Raw genomic sequence first — 16501 nt, 5'->3', positions numbered from 1 at the left:
ACCTGAAACTCCTCGGTGAACCCAAGTGGAGGTTCCATAAACACAGGTTTTGGTAACTCCCCGTGTAGGAATGCATTGGTCACATCAAACTGATGAAGTGGTCAATCTTTATTCGCCGCAATTGAGAACAACACTGTGGTATTGATCTTGGCCACTGGGGAGAATGTTTCGGCATAGTCTACCCCATATGTCTGAGTGTACCCCTTCGCCACAAGTCGTGCTTTATACCTCTCGATTGTACCATCTGTTCTCTTTATCGTGAGCACCCATCTGCACCCAACTGTTTTTGCTTCGTCAGGCAGTTTGCCTTTCACCCAAGTATTGTTCTTCATAAGTGCCTTCATCTCAATAAGCAGAGCTTCCTTCCACTTTTTATGTTTCATAGCTTCCTCGGCTGATTGTGGTATTTCCTATTCTTCATATAGTGCAGCCTCAAAAGCTCGTGCCATCTTAGTGAGATTCCCTTGCACAAAGTTTGCCACTCCATACCGACTTTTCTGATCGATCTTCTCAGGGGAGTATCTTTTTGGTGGACTCCCCTTGTGCTTCGATAAGGAAGTATATTTGTCCCGGTGTCGCCATCAATAGTGTTATCTCGGGGTTCTGTATCAACAGGGTCAGAAACAACTGGACTTTCAAGTGTTGGTTCAGGGATTACCTCGGATATCGTCGGGGGAGAGTTACATGGGTTTGGGTGAGATGACTCTTGTGGAGAGACATGCTCGGCGGCAGTGACAACTGGATCGGGTGGCTCCTCGATTGGGGAGCTTGGCAATGGCACAACCCAACTTAGGTAGTCCATAGAACTATCTGGAACACTCTCCCCCTGACTACTAAGGTGGGTGTGGTAGAAGAATTCGGTCTCCAAAAAATTGCAATTCATGGTAGTGGTGATCTTTATGGTGTGGGGGTCAAAGCATCTATATCCCTTTTGGTTCACCTCATACCCCACAAATACACATTTGGTTGCACAGGGTGATAGTTTGGCCCTTTCATATTTTGGGATATGGATGTATACGGTACAATCGAATACTTTGGGTAAGAGGTTCATGTGTTCGGAAATTTTGGCTTGTTTGGATAGGGTATCGAGGGGAGTTTTCATGTGAATGATTTTGGTAGGCAGACGGTTTATAAGGTAAATGGCTATTGCAATAGCTTCTGGCCAAAAGGACTTGGGAATTTGGATTCAATCATAAGAGCCCGGGTCATTTCTAAAATGGTCATATTCTTTCTTTCAGCTACCCCATTTTGTTTAGGTGTATAAGCACACAAGGTTTGATGGATCACACTGTTTTCCTTGCAGAATTGGTTTATAGGGCTGTTAACAAATTCTCTCCCATTATCCGACCCAAGGGTTTTGATAGTGGTATGAAATTGTGTTTGTATCAGTTTGAAGAAGGTGGCATATTTATCAAAAACCTCATATTTATGTTTCAGAAAATAAATCCAAGTCATTCTAGTGCAGTCATCAACAAAAATCACAAAATATCGAAAGCCATTCTCCCCAACAATAGAAGACATGTGGGGGATATGTAATTAAATGGGTTCTGTTTTCATATTTATCATTCTGCAGGGGGTGTAAATAGAAGACAAAATTAGGGTTTAGTTTAAAATCAAACCCTTTACCTCCTTCAAGCGCGCTGTCGGAGGGTTCCGTCCATTCTGCAAAATTCCCGGCACCCCTCATGTTGCCGCCTGATTCTCCTGGCGCGCTCCAGATCCTGTTCAGGTCGTTCTCCCATCGTTCCTCCGAGCTCCATCGCCGTTTACCCCAACGGCTAATTTCACCTGCGATTGGGAGTTTCTTGCCTTCTGTCGCTCCTCCCACCATTCCGGATAACCTAGCCACTTAAAGTAGGTTTCCCATGTATGCTTCTGCCCATGCTCGATTCCCCCTCCCTCCCCAAATGATGAATCAGTGCTTCCAACGTAGGCTTCTCCGGTGGGTTGAAGCGATGTCGGTGGCATGATACGACGTCGAGCCACCTCCGTCTTCACCCAGCCGTAGGCAGCCTCTACTGATGGGGTCGGCTCCTCCTTCAAGATATCCCTCCGGATTGAATCGTACTCTTGATTCAGTCCGGTTAAGAATTTGATTAAACACTTCTCATTCGAGTGCGTTCGAAACTGATTTACTCCCTTGTCGCAGCAGTTAATTGGTTGCTTCTGGCATCGGTCGATGTTAATCCACAGCCCGTGGATCCTTCGGTAATACGTCTCTAGATCAAGACTTCCCTGTCTAATATTTATCGCCTTTTCTTCCAGGTCGCAGATGTGGTACTTATCCGTCTTGTTTTCGAATGTCATGGCAAGGCTATCCCACAGTGCTTCGGCTGTTTGATGGTGTGCGAAATCGGCAATGGTATCATCTTCGATGTTTTCGACGATCCATGAGAACACCACCAAGTCGTTCTCCTCCCACTCGTCAAATCCCTCGCTCCTCGGTTCTGGGGGATCGTTTTTTATGTAGGAGTACGCTCCTCTGCCTCCTTTCTTCACTTTGACCAGCCTTGACCATAGAGGGTAGTTTTTCCCATTCAACTTGAATGCTACCGTGATGCTCTTGCTGTTATTCAAACTTATTGTTTGTTCTGGTTTAGTTTTCGTATCGTTTGTTTCGGACATTTTTGGGTGTAGGTTATGGTTTCTGGATTGGAAAAAGGACGAGAATTGGTGTATCCGGCTATGATGAAAATTTTCTGAGCCGGGATCGTTCCTGCTCTGAGGCCATCCTGCTCTGAGGCCATGTAGAAATCGGTGGAAGGGTTTTATTCTCTTTCAATATGTATAATAGAGATATTACAGACTTATATAGACTAGGATTATCTATACATGGTAAAACTAATTTACATTTAATTAATCTACTATCTTGGGCGAAATATACTCCCATATCAATTCCTAATTCTATGCAATATCTTCTAACATTTATGAATCTTGTGTAGTGAGAATAAAGTGGGAGAATAAATAAAATAGAGATAGCAGTTTTCATTTTTAAAATTTGTCATCCTCGTTGATACAAACTAAGAAAAATAGATCACCTTCGTTACAAGAAAAGGAGTATACTGTTTCTGTGGTTGACGTAATACATTTGGAAATACAGAATTATTATGAAGAAATCATTCTTGTCGTAAATCCAATCTCACTAGCTATAGAACAAAACCAAAAAGGAATAAAAACCCAAAAATATCTCAACCAGACGAAGAGCGGTTGCCGGAATCCCAAGAAAATTCAGGTACACCACCACCGCTGCTCTGGCTTCCATCCGCCACGGAAAAAGACTGAAACCCAGCAGAAAATGCCGGCGGCGTCAAGAATCCAGCACCAAGACTCACACTCTGATGATTCTCGGTGTGAACAATGGGGTCGGCCGCAGTGGAGACGGCGGCGATCCTCGCCGGTGGCTCGGCGTGGACGAGGCTGACGTTTTCGGGGAAGTTGAGCTTGGCCTTGCTTCCACGGAAGTGGAGCGCGGCCTCATCATAGGCCTGGGCTGCGTCCTCGGCCGAGTCGAAGGTGCCGAGCCAGACCCGGGCCGCCTTGAATGGGTCGCGAATCTCCGCGGCCCATTTCCCCCACGGCCGCTGCCGCACGCCTCTGTATCTTCTCGTCGACGAGGATGCATTTTCTTGTGAATTTCTATTTGTCGGAGTGTAGCTGTAGATTGCGCTTGCTGCTGTGCCTGATGATGCGTTCATGCTTGCTTCTCCTGTAAAAATATTACTAAAATAGTACTAAAAAATATTTAATAAAAATTTTAATGTGCAATTCATAGAATTTGTAAGCTTATAAATCTGTATTGTAAATTTAATTACTACAATTATAAAAATAGAATATACTGATATGGAGGGAAAACTTATACTAGTTCAAAATTCAAAATTATATACCGAGTAGATACTGTTCCATTGATCTCAAAAAAATGTTTTTATGAGCCGACTCGAATAGCCCGGGAAATAATTGATAAAGAATAATCCAAAAATGGTATGTACAAGGTAAAGAAGCAAATAATTACCTGAATTAGAAGTTCTGAGAGGAAAATCAGTATATCCTCTGCAAAATCTAGCGAGAGATTCGGAGGGCTCGGCATCGTCACGTGCCCTCTTGCATGCACCGCCGGCGTCTGGTGGCACCTCGGTGCCACCACCGGCTACGACGTGAGAGAGGGCAGCAACCATGGCTGACATCTCTGTCTCTCTGCTAAACCCAGAAGATATCAACAGCGAATCCAACGCATTGTTAATCATTCCATCGTCAAATAAATCCTCCCTATTTTCGCCCCCACTTTTGCTTGAATTCGCCACCTTCAAATTATTCCCAAATTCCTCAATCTCTCAATCATGTATATGTATATATATGAATACAACAAGAATAATCAAATATTAGAATACTACTAGTAGTATTTTTGTTTTTGAAAAAAGAGGACGAATAATCAGTCCATTTAACAGAGGTTATTGCGCAGACCACTATTTATAAGAAAGATCGATTGGGGGTTGAATTAACGCCGTCAAATCAATAAGTCGGCCAGAAAAGGGACTCTTGGCTTGTATTTAAATATTTCTTTTTAAAAATAGTGGTAAGAGAAAATAAAATAAAAGATACTTTTTATAAAAATAAAAATAACTCAATTATCTATAAACTTTACAGAATAGAAAAATGACTCAATTAATATATAACGAATATAGTATTACTATTTATCTGAGTCATGAGCCCATTCCGAAAGAAAAGTACAGTTCAAAGCTAATGAATTACTATCCGTGCATTAAACATAGTCATATTAATGGAGGATACAAGTTTGAATGCAAATTCAATAAATTATGATATAAAAAAAGACAATGTGAGCAAAGTAGGAGAAAGAGAAAAGAGAAAAATAAAAAAGTGAGTAAGTAAGTTATTGCCTAATTTTAATTTTTGTGGATTAATGTAAAATAGAATGAGACTATACTAGTACGGAGTCTCCTATTTATGTGTTTAAAAATAAAGATAATAAGTCAGAGAAATTATTATTAAAAGAGGAAAAAAAAGGTGGCCGGTCAAGGGTGAGGTGGGAATTCACATTTGATAACAAGTTAGGGGGAATCTGTGAATAGGAACTATTCATCTCTGCCCAATACACGGTTTCGATAAAAACAAATTTATTCTGTCGGCGGAGCTGGGCGGAGCCGACATCTCCACCGCCGTCTGACTTTGGCAATGATGTGACTGTGATTTGTGAGGATATTTCAATTACTCTCTCCGTCTTAGCATGATGGTCATATTTTGCTATTTCGGTCCATTTCATAATAACAGTCATATTTCACTTTTACAAATGATAAGTAGGTCTCAAATTCCATTAACTTATTTCACTCATATTTTTTTTTAATCTTAATGCAATTGGTTGTTGGATGGATTAATTAATGAATTATAGAGCGTATGGCTTCTTAATATGTTACTTCATCCTATTTTATTAACCGAGATGTTTCTTTTTAGTAGGTAAATTAAAAAATAGATATATTAATAAATATGTTACTTTTGTTAAAAATAAAAGCGATTTCATTATGTTGGAATGGCCTACAAAATATGATTATGTTAATGCGGAACGAGAGGAGTATTAAGACAAATATATTTTTATATGGAGTATATACATTTTGAATATAATTTATTTACTAATTTCATTTCAGTATTTTAGAGTTGATCAAAATAAATTTTCTAGTTATTATGCCTTTTATTTTAACCAAATGTATGTTTTTATTACTCTTATGATTTTAACGGAATTATTGCATCTAAGTTTATTACTTATACATGATATGCTATGCTTAGACATTTTATATGCTATGTTTAGACATTTTACATTTACTAGTTCAATGCCGATAAGACCATTCAAACATTCAAGATGCCAATACCATTGAATACGATTTTTGGAGTCAAAATTAGAAACCTAATAAACATTAATTAATGGTTGTTTGCTTAAAGTTAATATACTATTACGAAGTTTGTTTCTCAACCATGCAAATATAGATAGTCAAAATTGAATCATTATTGTTTGTTTCAAAATCAAAATATTCTTTTAGTGATTATTTTTTTCAATATTCCCATGCATGCTTGCTGATTATTCAGAATGAACATGATCTATATGAGCCACAGTCCTATATGTATATATGCTCAATTTACTTTTAAATAAATATATTTTCTTAAACTGAATTATCATAAGTAACTCTTGCATGTTGCCACGTAGATTATGTCTCAGACTTGCACGGCAATATATTTAAATTAATAATAATGTTGCTTAACCAACTAATTAAATAAATCTACTGGCATAAAAAGAAGTTGGACTAAGACTATCCACTATAAGGCAGAGGTCTCCAATAGCCTCGCCCTCTTATTTGTCCACGGCCCCAGTTTTTTTTCCGCACAAAAAAAAAAGTTTCCGCCACTATAGGCGGACACTTCCAATAGTCCCGAAATTTTATAACCAATTAAATCAATAATAACAAAAAAAATGTATTAAAAAAAATTCCTCCCTTCTTCCTTCTTCCTTCTTCCTTCTCCCCTCCTCTCTCAAAAAATGTCAAAAATTAAAAAATAAAAATAAAAATTCAAGGGGCGGTCGGCGCGCCGACTGTCGCCCCACTATAGGCCGGCGCGCCTATCGCCCCGGAGGTTCGGGACCGGCGCGTCCTTGCATTAAACTCGCCGATGGGCGTTCCGCCCCGGAAATGGTGTCCGGCTCGGGGCGGCCTCTCGCTCCTCTATAGCTCGGCGGGCCGGCGGCGGGAAGGGGGCGGCCGGCGGGCCGCCCCTATCTGGATACCCTAATATCTACAAAAGGTTTAACGGTTTACTTTTATTAGGGTCAACTATGAAATCTATGCCTCTAATAAACTTTTCAGTTAAATAGCCTACTTGCATCATTTCACCGGAATCATCCTTTGCAATTAAGTTTGTACTTCCTTCCTCCATTTATAACATTTTATCACAATTTATTTTTCATTAATATACATTAACTTTTTATATTTTAAACAGTTTAAAGAGTAGTTAAAATAGTATTAGTGGACAATAGGACCCTCATTATATTAATGTTCTAATGGTGGTATAAATTATATAACTTGATGTATATGGGTGATAAATTTGGATAAACTTTCCATAAATGAAAATGTCTATATTTTTATGGGACGAACGAAAATAGAAAGTACACATATCTTTATGGGACGAATGAAATAGTAACGAGTGTCATCATGAAATTCCATTATTTAGCTTGACAATCCATGTTAGCTCTATTGCTGACTCTATGATAGTTTCGTATCCATCTCAACCCTTCAAATTTCTATGAATTATTTATATTTGGATTGAGAAACGATATTTCAACAACAAATGATGCAATTGTTTTATAAATTCACCACATATGCAAATTACTAATTTACTCAACGCATAGTTTTTCGTTCAATCAGAATCTGAATGTTCCGTTTATGTTTTCATTGTGATACGATCCTATATCATAGGATATTCCAATTATTTAGTTATATTTTGATTTACCGTATCTTTCCCATATCTTTGTTTTCTTATTCAATAAGTTAGGTTAGTAGTATTCTAATATTATAAATAGGAGAGCTTGTTATCATTTTATTCAATCAATTAATGAAATATTTTCTCCCCCAAAGATAACGTGTGTTTTCCAATCCTAATTTTGTATTCCCTCCGCCGATCCTAATTGGACGCCGGAGTATTCTATCAATCGCCGAGTTATCTGCCCGACGGGAGCGACTCCCGCGCACAGAAATTCTGCAATCGTCCGCCGAGCCTGTTGGTCGCCGGAAATTTATCTCCACCGCCGAGCGAACTCGCCGCCGGTGCTTGTTAAGGGAAACACCCTTAACAACTGGTGCTTTCATCGGTTTACTCATGTCCCGCTTCCATAGCAACGGGAAATCAATGTGGGGGGGGGGGTCACCGCCCCTACACTTTTCTAGACGGTGCTTCCCGCCACACTCACGTGGGAGGACGCCGCGACAAGTCAGACTTTCAGCGCCCTCCCATGGAGGAGGACCCGATTGACCGATTATGGATCGTTTCTTACGTGGATTATTATAGCCGAAAGATAGAATTTTGAGAGAGCAATTTTTTTAAAAATTGGTTCAAAAGATATTAGCGTTGAACGTTGGTGGAGAGTGTCGGAGCGAAATCTATTACTCCATGTTTTAGGTCGTTGTCTGATGAAATGTTTAATAAGAGATGAGAAAACAATATCAAATATATAGAGCTTCATTCCTTCTTAGTTGTATAGAGCGAGATGAAAATTCTAATTCCAAAATTTTCTTTACCCGTCAATTTAGTCAACAAATTAGTGAAATCAGTGTGTATAATCTACCAAGCTATCTCTTCCTCCGTCCTACCGTAAGTCTTGTTTTACCATTTTGATCCATCCCACAATAAGATTCCTATTTTATTTTTACCATAAATATTAAGTAGACTCTACATTCCACCAACTTATTCCACTCACATTTTATTTATAAAATTAATACTTCCTCCGTCCTCAAAGAATATGCACTTTGAGTTCAACACGAATCTTAATGGGGAATGAGTCCCACCTTATTAGAGAGAAAATAGTTTCTAAAATTAGAAAATGCATATTCTTGTGGGATGGACTAAAAATGAAAGAGTGCATATTCTTGTGGGACGGATGGAGTATATGTATATATATATATATAAGTGAGACTCATATTTCACTAATGGAAGGAGCGTGGAAAGAGACGAAAACGCGATTAGAATGCGGATCAAGTTATATGGAATGATAACCGAACCGGTCAGATCAGTTAGCAAATGTCGTTGCCACTTAATCACTGCAGTCTTGCTCCCGCTCTTCCTTCCTTACCAAAGTAATTTGTAAACTCCCAATTTTGCACAACTTTAACAGTAAAGCAACAAGTTCGGGGTCGATCCCACAGAGAAGTTGGTGTGTCGAGTGTGTGAGTAGTGAACAGGGGGGTTGGCTGCTGCCACGCTTTAACTTGGGAGTTTTAACTACTGTTTTTACTCTAGGAAGAATTAAACTAGCTAGCTTAATCAACGGAACTTTAACTACTGGATCAAGTGAATTGCAGGTAACAGCGAAAAAGTAAATGCGAGGATGAAAACGAAAATAACTTTGATTAAACTAAACTGAGTACATCGTGAAATTTAAACTAAGCTAACACTTCGGAAACTAAGAAAGCGGTAAAAACTGAGAAGAATCTCAGCGGGAAACTTAAGATAACGCTAACAGAAAACAAGTATTCTGCAACGCTCCCTTCGGTCGCCCTTTTAACTAAGCTATCTGGAGAGCTAAACTAAGCTATAGAACTGAACTAAACTAAACTAGAGAGCTGAACTAAACTAGATAACTAAGCTAAGCTAAACTAGACGGAAAGTAAAGTATCGGATCCGTTTCTTGTGGTGGCACACCCTCTATTTATAAGCTCGATTCGGCCTCCAGCTGGATAACGATCTTGACAAGGAATATTCGCTCATGCTGAGAATGAGCGACTCACTGATTGCTACGTGCCTTTCTTCTAGAATGACGACGCTTTTGAGTAACAGATTCCTGACTCAGCACCGTCCTTGCGTCTCATAAGCTAGCACGTGTCCCCTTCTAGAACGTCGTCCTTGATAACAGAATGGTGCGCCATATCCAGCTCATTTCCTCACGTGTTCTTCTTCTAGAAGCCAGCGGTCCCCGCCTAACTGCTTGATCACTTCCCCCTGATCAACTCCTCTGATTCTTGGCCTTTTATCGCCTTTTGTACTTGCTTGATCAGTTCGGCCTTGTTGCCTTGGTCAAGTGGCATTTCTGCACATTTAACACTTGTTTTGCGCGATAAACCGATCAAGTAGCATACATTTTACCCTTAAACCGATGCATGAAATGAGCCTTATCAACTAACTTATTTAATCCACTTTTCCTTTTATTTTTTAAAACTTGATCATAACTAAATAGAACTCTTATTGCGGGATAGAGAGAGTACTATTTCTTTCTTTTTTTCAATCGTAATAGAAACAAATATAATTATACTCCCTTCTGTCCAATAGAATTAAGCCATTTGGGTTAGACACGTATTTTGGTATATAATTGGTAAAATAAGAAAGAAGGAGAAAAAATAGTTGAAATTGTATGGTAGAAGGTGAGAGCTATAAAATGATAAGTAAAAGGTTACTTTAAATCGATATAGACTATTTATATGAGATAGATGTAAAAGAAAATATGGTCTATTTTTATAGGTCCGAGGATTAAATTTTGTGAGAATAAGAATAATGTTGACAACTAGTGGACCTGTGCTATGTTTGACAATAGCTAGTAGATTGCGGTGGCAATTAATTCGGTGTGGCAAGATTGCCTACACCTTTGGATGACGTGGACGTATTTCAGTCGTACACGATGACGGTGTTGAGAATTTATCATTATCTCAATCCCATCAACTTTTTGGTCAACGTTGACTCCAGTCAAACCTAACTCTAAAACGCGCTTTCATTTTTTTCTAAAAAAAATTATACTCACCACATTTTTTAAAATTATGTTTGAAATACTAAGCTTTAACACAAAGTTGGTATGAGATAGGAAAACGTTTCCTAAACCTGAATGTTTCTATATTAAAAATCTAAGACTTATTATTATGATTATGTATATAGGATTAAGTTGTGAATTTGTTTAAGTTGGAAGCGGTGATTGTAACTAATCATCATAAGATTATTCATCTAGAATTAAGTTGTAAAATTTTATTTTATAAACTAAATGTAATACTCCATCTGTCCCACAATAGGAGTCATTATTATTATGGGCACGAATTTTAAGAAATGTAAATAATAGTGGATTGAAAAAGTTAGTGGAATATAAGACCATTTTTTATATTGGTTTTATTAATAAAATGTGAGTGAAGTGAGTTAGTGGACTGTGGGACCTACTTACCATTCATAGTAAAAAAAATGAAGTGTGATTCTTACTGTGGGACATACCAAAATAGAAAAATGTAACGAAAGGAGTATAATGTAATGTATATTTAACAATGAGATATAATCTTACCAACAGAATAATTCTGAAGGTTCATCGAGGCGATGTGTGTGCGGTCTAATGTTCTAGGTCGAGCTACTAACTCCAATGAATCCAATAAATCACTAGGTCTAGGAACTCAAGGGAATATAGAAGACTCATTCGTTGGACACACAAAGCTCGTGTTTCAAAGATCCATCAACCCGTTATACTATAGACTAGTATAGAGAAGCAGGGGTCGATCCCACAAATGGACTCGTAAGAAAGCATCTAAAGACTTTGGTTTAGAAAGCGGCTGCTGCCACGCAAATTGGGTTGAGGTTAACTACTATTAGACCTAGGCACAGAATCAAACACTAAGCCTAGAAACTGTAAACGTCACACTTGCAACGAACATCAAAATAACCAACTGACTTCCTGGACTGAGCAAACAACTCCCTAATATAACCAAACAGAAAGCGAGTAACAGCGGGGACCATATTCCAGAAATAACAAGTATGGAAGAAAAAGCTGCAATTAACTAACTAAAGTTTTAACTAACAACAACATGCATTTCATCGACTGAATTAAACACGAACATGAAGAAAACAGAGCACGTACCCAGATTCGAACAGGATATAAAAATTCGGACGTCGGAAACTTGCGACTAGCCTGAAATAACATATATCTACATAAACTAGACGGAATGAAACGAAAACACGAAAGCTAGGCATCAACTCCGATCACCCTGTTTCAGATCCAACCGCCGGATGCTTAATCCACTCCGGATCCAAGCATTCCGAATCCAACGACAACCAAAATCAACTCCATAACTTCTGATTCGAACGATCTGTTCCGATCAACACAAAAATCAAACATCCAATTCCGCAGCATCATCAAACTCAAAATAAATGGCATCCATGATCGAAATTAATCAACAACTCAAAATACGGAAAACAAAAACTTCATAAACAACAGAAATGCAACAACAAACAGGGCCGAGCTTCGAACGGCGAAGCTCGGTGAAATTCACGACTGTAAAGTAAAATGAAAACGATTAAATTGTTTCTTCGCCCTCTGCAAGGACGGTGTTACCCAATTACTAACTAGCAAAGTAAACCCGAGAATCCCCCACAATTTCCCGATAAAACCCTAAAGTATGTAGAAGTAGTGAGCTAGAGCTACAATCTGGTCATAAGGCCTCCACGGAGAAGGTCCCCTCTGATTGCTTGCTTTCTTCTTTATATAGGTGCAGACATAATCTTCTAGAAGCCTTCGTAGAAATCTCCATTCTACACTTCAGTTCCTTGATTTCCTCCGTCTTGTAATTTTTCTTCAAATTACTCACTTATTCGCCAGTTTCCTTGGACCATGCAAATGTCCTTTTATTTTTCTGGGTCTGGCGAAAATATTCTACATACCTGGTTTAAAACATGTGTTAGACCCCGCAAATACAAGAATTTTACCCTATAACCTATGCATGAAATTAGCCTTATCAAACTGCTCACACTTAAACCATACTTGTCCTCAAGTATAAAGACAAGAAAAAAGGAATAAGGCGAATTTCAATGCATGGTTATCCTATGACCAACTCTAAAAAAAAACAAAAACTCCTAGACCTAGACATAAAACAGACTCACAAAGAAAAACACGAAGAAAAATACAAAGGCATGAACCAGCTTCAACTTTTAGGCAGTCGCCCCCACATGCTTAAGGTCAATCTGATTCGTCTACAGTCTTCAAATTCTCCCCTTTTCCTTCTTCTACCTAGTCGGTCTGTCAGTTCGTCAAGATAGCCTATTGACTTCCCACTTGTTGGATTCACTCGATAACTCATTCCTCATCAGGGATGTTAGGATCGAATCACTCTTAAGTCAAAGTTATACCACTGATGCGTCGGGTTATGAGAGTTTCTCCTTTCTACAATCTCATCCCTTGTTAACTCCTGGGTCAGGTTACTATTGCTTCCTGCCCTTAGGTATTATTTTCTCTTTTATCCCCCTTTTTATATTTTCCTCTGGACTTCGTCCAGCTTATGCCTCCGATTATTAGTATTTTTTCCCTGGACTTCGTCCAGCTTATACCTCCATTCCTGGACTTCGTCCAGGTTATACCTCCGAAACCCATTTTTTTCTTTTTCTCTTTCATACTCTACTCCCTAAGCATCAAGTGGCAGCCCCCCCCATTTTTTTACAAGTCAGCTCTCAATGTATAGGCTTATAACTCACTCTTAAAGTGAGACTTCACAACTAGGTTATCTAAGGCATCTTCTATCGTCCTTACTTCATTCAGACCGCATTCAGCTTATTAAGGGAAAAAGGTATCAAAGTTGACATGCATCCTATCTTCAATTGCTCTTACTAAAGGGATCTTGCCTTATTATATCCACTTGCTCATGCGGTACACAAAAACACTAGACCTAGAGACTCCTAAACACAAAAAACACATACTGCACTGACTTCCTCCCCATTCCACTTCACTCAAGCTTGTCCTCAAGCTATCCTAGTGAAGGGGGGAAACATGGAAGTATGAACAACACAAAACATGCAAACAAACACAAAACAAAATAAACAACACTCATAAACAACACAAACTTCTCACACTTAGACCGAACATCGGGCTAAGTGGGAGAAATTCCAACAGAACAAAAACCAAATCATGCGTCAAAAGAACACAAACTTCTCACACTTAGACCAAAGATTGGGCTAAGTGGGAGAGGACAATTATAAACGCAAGCAAATATGGACAGAGCATGCCGGAAGAAAAAAAAACACAACACAAAACAAAACAACAAATAAACACACATAAGAAAGAAAGAAAATAAAAGAAAGAAAAACTGAGAGTAAAGTTACTTGGTCAAGGAGGGTTTATTTCGGGGTTTGGCTCCCCTGCGGTGGAATGTAAGAGCGGGTTACTTTTGCCTTCTTCCTCGCCTGCGACTCCTGCTTATCTGACTCCTTCTCACTTGGTCTAGACACGGTCTGCTTAACTGAAACGGTCTTTGATGCAGACGGGGCTGTCAAGGGCTTAGACGATGGTGGGGGATGTTGGGGAGTTGAACTTCCTGGCCCTGGCAGCTTAGGCACACTGCTAGGTCCAGTAGGAAAATTCATTTGTGGCTCGTGAAATTTCTCCTTCAGCCATTTTGTCATCATCATCATCAGGTTGACGGCTTCCGCCATCCGATCGTTCTGTGTAGACGACTTTCCCACCAAGATAGTGATGCGCCCCTTGAGGGCCTGCATCTCATCCCTAATTCCACCTAGCTCCGTCCTTATCTCTGCTACTTCTTTTCTAACTGCACCTAATTCCTTGCGCATAACACTCACTTCCGTTTTCATCTCTCCAAACTCAACGCTAGCTTTCGACTCAATAACGTCCTGCTCCTGCTTGACCTGGGACTCCAATCTGCCGACTTCGTAAAAGCACACATCCTTTCCAGACATGTACAACAATCCTTCGTTGAAGAAATATTCCACGTTAAAAACCTCCGGGGGCTCACACATATCTACCTCGGGGGTAGATTTGGCGATCTTCATTATCGTGTTGCGTTGTAAGTAAGCCCCTAAGAGGTGATAAGTGTACATATGTCTGGAAGCATTGGCGGCCATTTGATGACACGCCTGGGCTAACCAGTAGCCTAGGTGCACTTGACTCCATTGGCCATGCACCATGTGAAGTAGAGACCCGCCGTAGTCAAGGCGGAGTTGGCAGTACCCATAAGATTGTAACTGATAAAGGTCTGAGCAAAACGAAGTACGTGATTCCCAATGTGAAACCCTTTCGAGTAGCTTGTTTTGAACTGTCCCACCTTCGGATGGGTGATGAACTCCCACGCAGATTGTGGTTTGAAATCAGGAGTGAATTTCGGTGCTCGTACCATCCGATCGTTCCAAATCCCCTCGTTATCCTCCGCACGAGTGAACAATCCCATTTGGAGAGACCATTCGCGGATACTCATCTCGTGTTCTTCAGTAAATAGACGGAAAGTGATCGAATCTGCATCCAAATCTGTGGTGGACTTTAGTCGGAAGGTAGAGAAAAACTCACGTGCCAGGGCCGTTGGCACTTCCGTAATGCTATGCCTTAACAGCCAGTCGAACTCGATGGCCTCGATATATTGCCGGAAATCCTCATCACAATCTATCTCATTCAACTCCTCAGGATCATAACGTTTTCCAGACTTTGCAAGCTTACCCCGTGCTACACCGTTCCTTGTAAGTCGCCGCCCGCTTGGGATCCTCGAACTTCCTCATTGCGTCTAGCAGCCCTTTAGTGATCCAGACTTCCGCGGGCTCAAAATTTAACTCCCCCTCAGGCTCTTCTATTTCGACTTCTTCAGATTCACTGGACCGGGCAGGGTTTGGGAGGTCTTCCTTGTACGGTACTTTTGCGGGTGGAGGAAGTGAGGCTTCATCAGACTTGCCCCCAGCGGCCTTCTTCGACTTCTTGACCATGGAAGTAGTTGTATGTTTACCCTTCCTTTTCCTCTCTGCCGCCTGGCGGCGCTCCTCCTCGTCGCTGGGTCCAGGAGAGTCTGCCTTCTCTGTTCCCGTAGGTTGGGTTGTATCATCAATCTCGTCCAACAGGCTTCGCCGGGCCTGCCGCCTAATTTCCCGTTTGTCTACCGACGAAACCGTCTCTTCCGGGACATCTGTCAGATCTACCACTAGATTCACCTCCCCATCGACGGGTTCCGGGGTTTCTTCAGTAACGGGGGTCACCGCCTCCTCAGACAATTCAGGGGTTGCTCCCTCAATGTAAATAGGGGTTTCCCCCTCCACCAACTGTTTCTCCTCCTGGGCTTCACCGCCCACAATTCTTACCGGGGTTTCCCCCTTACCAGCATTACTATCAAGAACAGGGGTTCCCCCTCCAAATTTTCAAGAGGGGTTTCCCCTCAGACACACCAATAGTAACATCAGGGGTTTCCCCCTCCAAAACTTTAACAGGAACAGCAGGGGTTTCCCCCTTACCAAGACTGACAACATTAAACGGGGTTTCCCCCTCAGATAACCCAGCAGAAACAACAGGGGTTTCCCCCTCAACCACAAACGCTGACCTTGGTCTGTGATCGCTAAACACTCGAACCCAGCCGCCAGATCCGCCTCACCCTTTATTTCTTCACCTTCCGCCCCGTCCGTCCCGCTGGTGGTCGGACCTGTTATTGTTTGCAAAACGTCGTGCCGAGTCGCCGAACCTTCGGGAATAGTGGGTGATGGTGGTGGTGGTGTGGTTGTTGATGCGGTTGTTACGGCGGACGGTTTGGTTTGTCCCATCATTGCTGTAAACATGGCGAAGGCTTTCATCGCCTCTGCAGGACCGCCGATCTTCTGCATTAAGTCTGACATAAACGCTGCCGCACCGGCGTCGGCAGATGTGGTAGGTTTCCCGGCTTCCGATTTGTTTTCCATGGCTTGAATCTGAAAATCACTGAAAAACTTGGAAGAAAATTCCGATTAGGGTTAAAGAAATGTGGGTATTGCGAGAGAGAAGTTTGGGGATTTTTTTAGAGTGAGAGAGAGTTTGGTT

The 16501-nt window shown here is 40.7% G+C and overlaps 2 protein-coding genes across 3 annotated transcripts; both read right to left on the bottom strand.

Annotated features, from left to right (window-relative positions):
- Positions 1–1725: 1725 nt before the first annotated feature.
- Positions 1726–2625, bottom strand: LOC121766824. The gene has a single exon (XM_042163061.1). The coding sequence runs from the start codon at positions 2623–2625 to the stop codon at positions 1726–1728; it is 900 nt and encodes a 299-aa protein (XP_042018995.1).
- Positions 2626–2961: 336 nt separating this feature from the next.
- Positions 2962–4480, bottom strand: LOC121767545 (ethylene-responsive transcription factor ABR1-like). 2 transcript variants are annotated; one of them, XM_042163833.1, is made up of 2 exons: positions 4010–4480; positions 2962–3720 (listed from the first exon to the last, which is right to left on the bottom strand). In XM_042163833.1, exon 2 carries the CDS (start codon positions 3693–3695, stop codon positions 3189–3191), a length of 507 nt encoding a protein of 168 aa, XP_042019767.1. In that variant the 5' UTR covers positions 3696–3720; positions 4010–4480; the 3' UTR covers positions 2962–3188. The 2 variants fall into 2 exon arrangements, with proteins under 2 accessions (XP_042019767.1, XP_042019766.1); XM_042163832.1 differs by having other exon boundaries at positions 2962–3706; positions 4010–4479.
- Positions 4481–16501: the final 12021 nt, after the last annotated feature.

The sequence above is a fragment of the Salvia splendens genome, chromosome 15 (genome assembly GCF_004379255.2).
Source record: "Salvia splendens isolate huo1 chromosome 15, SspV2, whole genome shotgun sequence".
Lineage (NCBI taxonomy): Eukaryota > Viridiplantae > Streptophyta > Magnoliopsida > Lamiales > Lamiaceae > Salvia > Salvia splendens.
Note: the sequence above shows the minus strand (reverse complement) of the source record. Positions and strands in the feature narration are given on the sequence as shown.

What these genes read in the sequence shown, in the direction of transcription:
- LOC121766824 (XM_042163061.1), bottom strand. Translation starts at nt 2,625, where the DNA reads ATGTCCGAAACAAACGATACGAAAACTAAACCAGAACAAACAATAAGT.
- LOC121767545 (XM_042163832.1), bottom strand. Translation starts at nt 4,241, where the DNA reads ATGATTAACAATGCGTTGGATTCGCTGTTGATATCTTCTGGGTTTAGC. An exon ending in TCTCAGAACTTCTAATTCAG is followed by an intron (nt 3,707 to 4,009) that starts GTAATTATTTGC and finishes ATATTTTTACAG; the next exon opens with GAGAAGCAAGCATGAACGCA.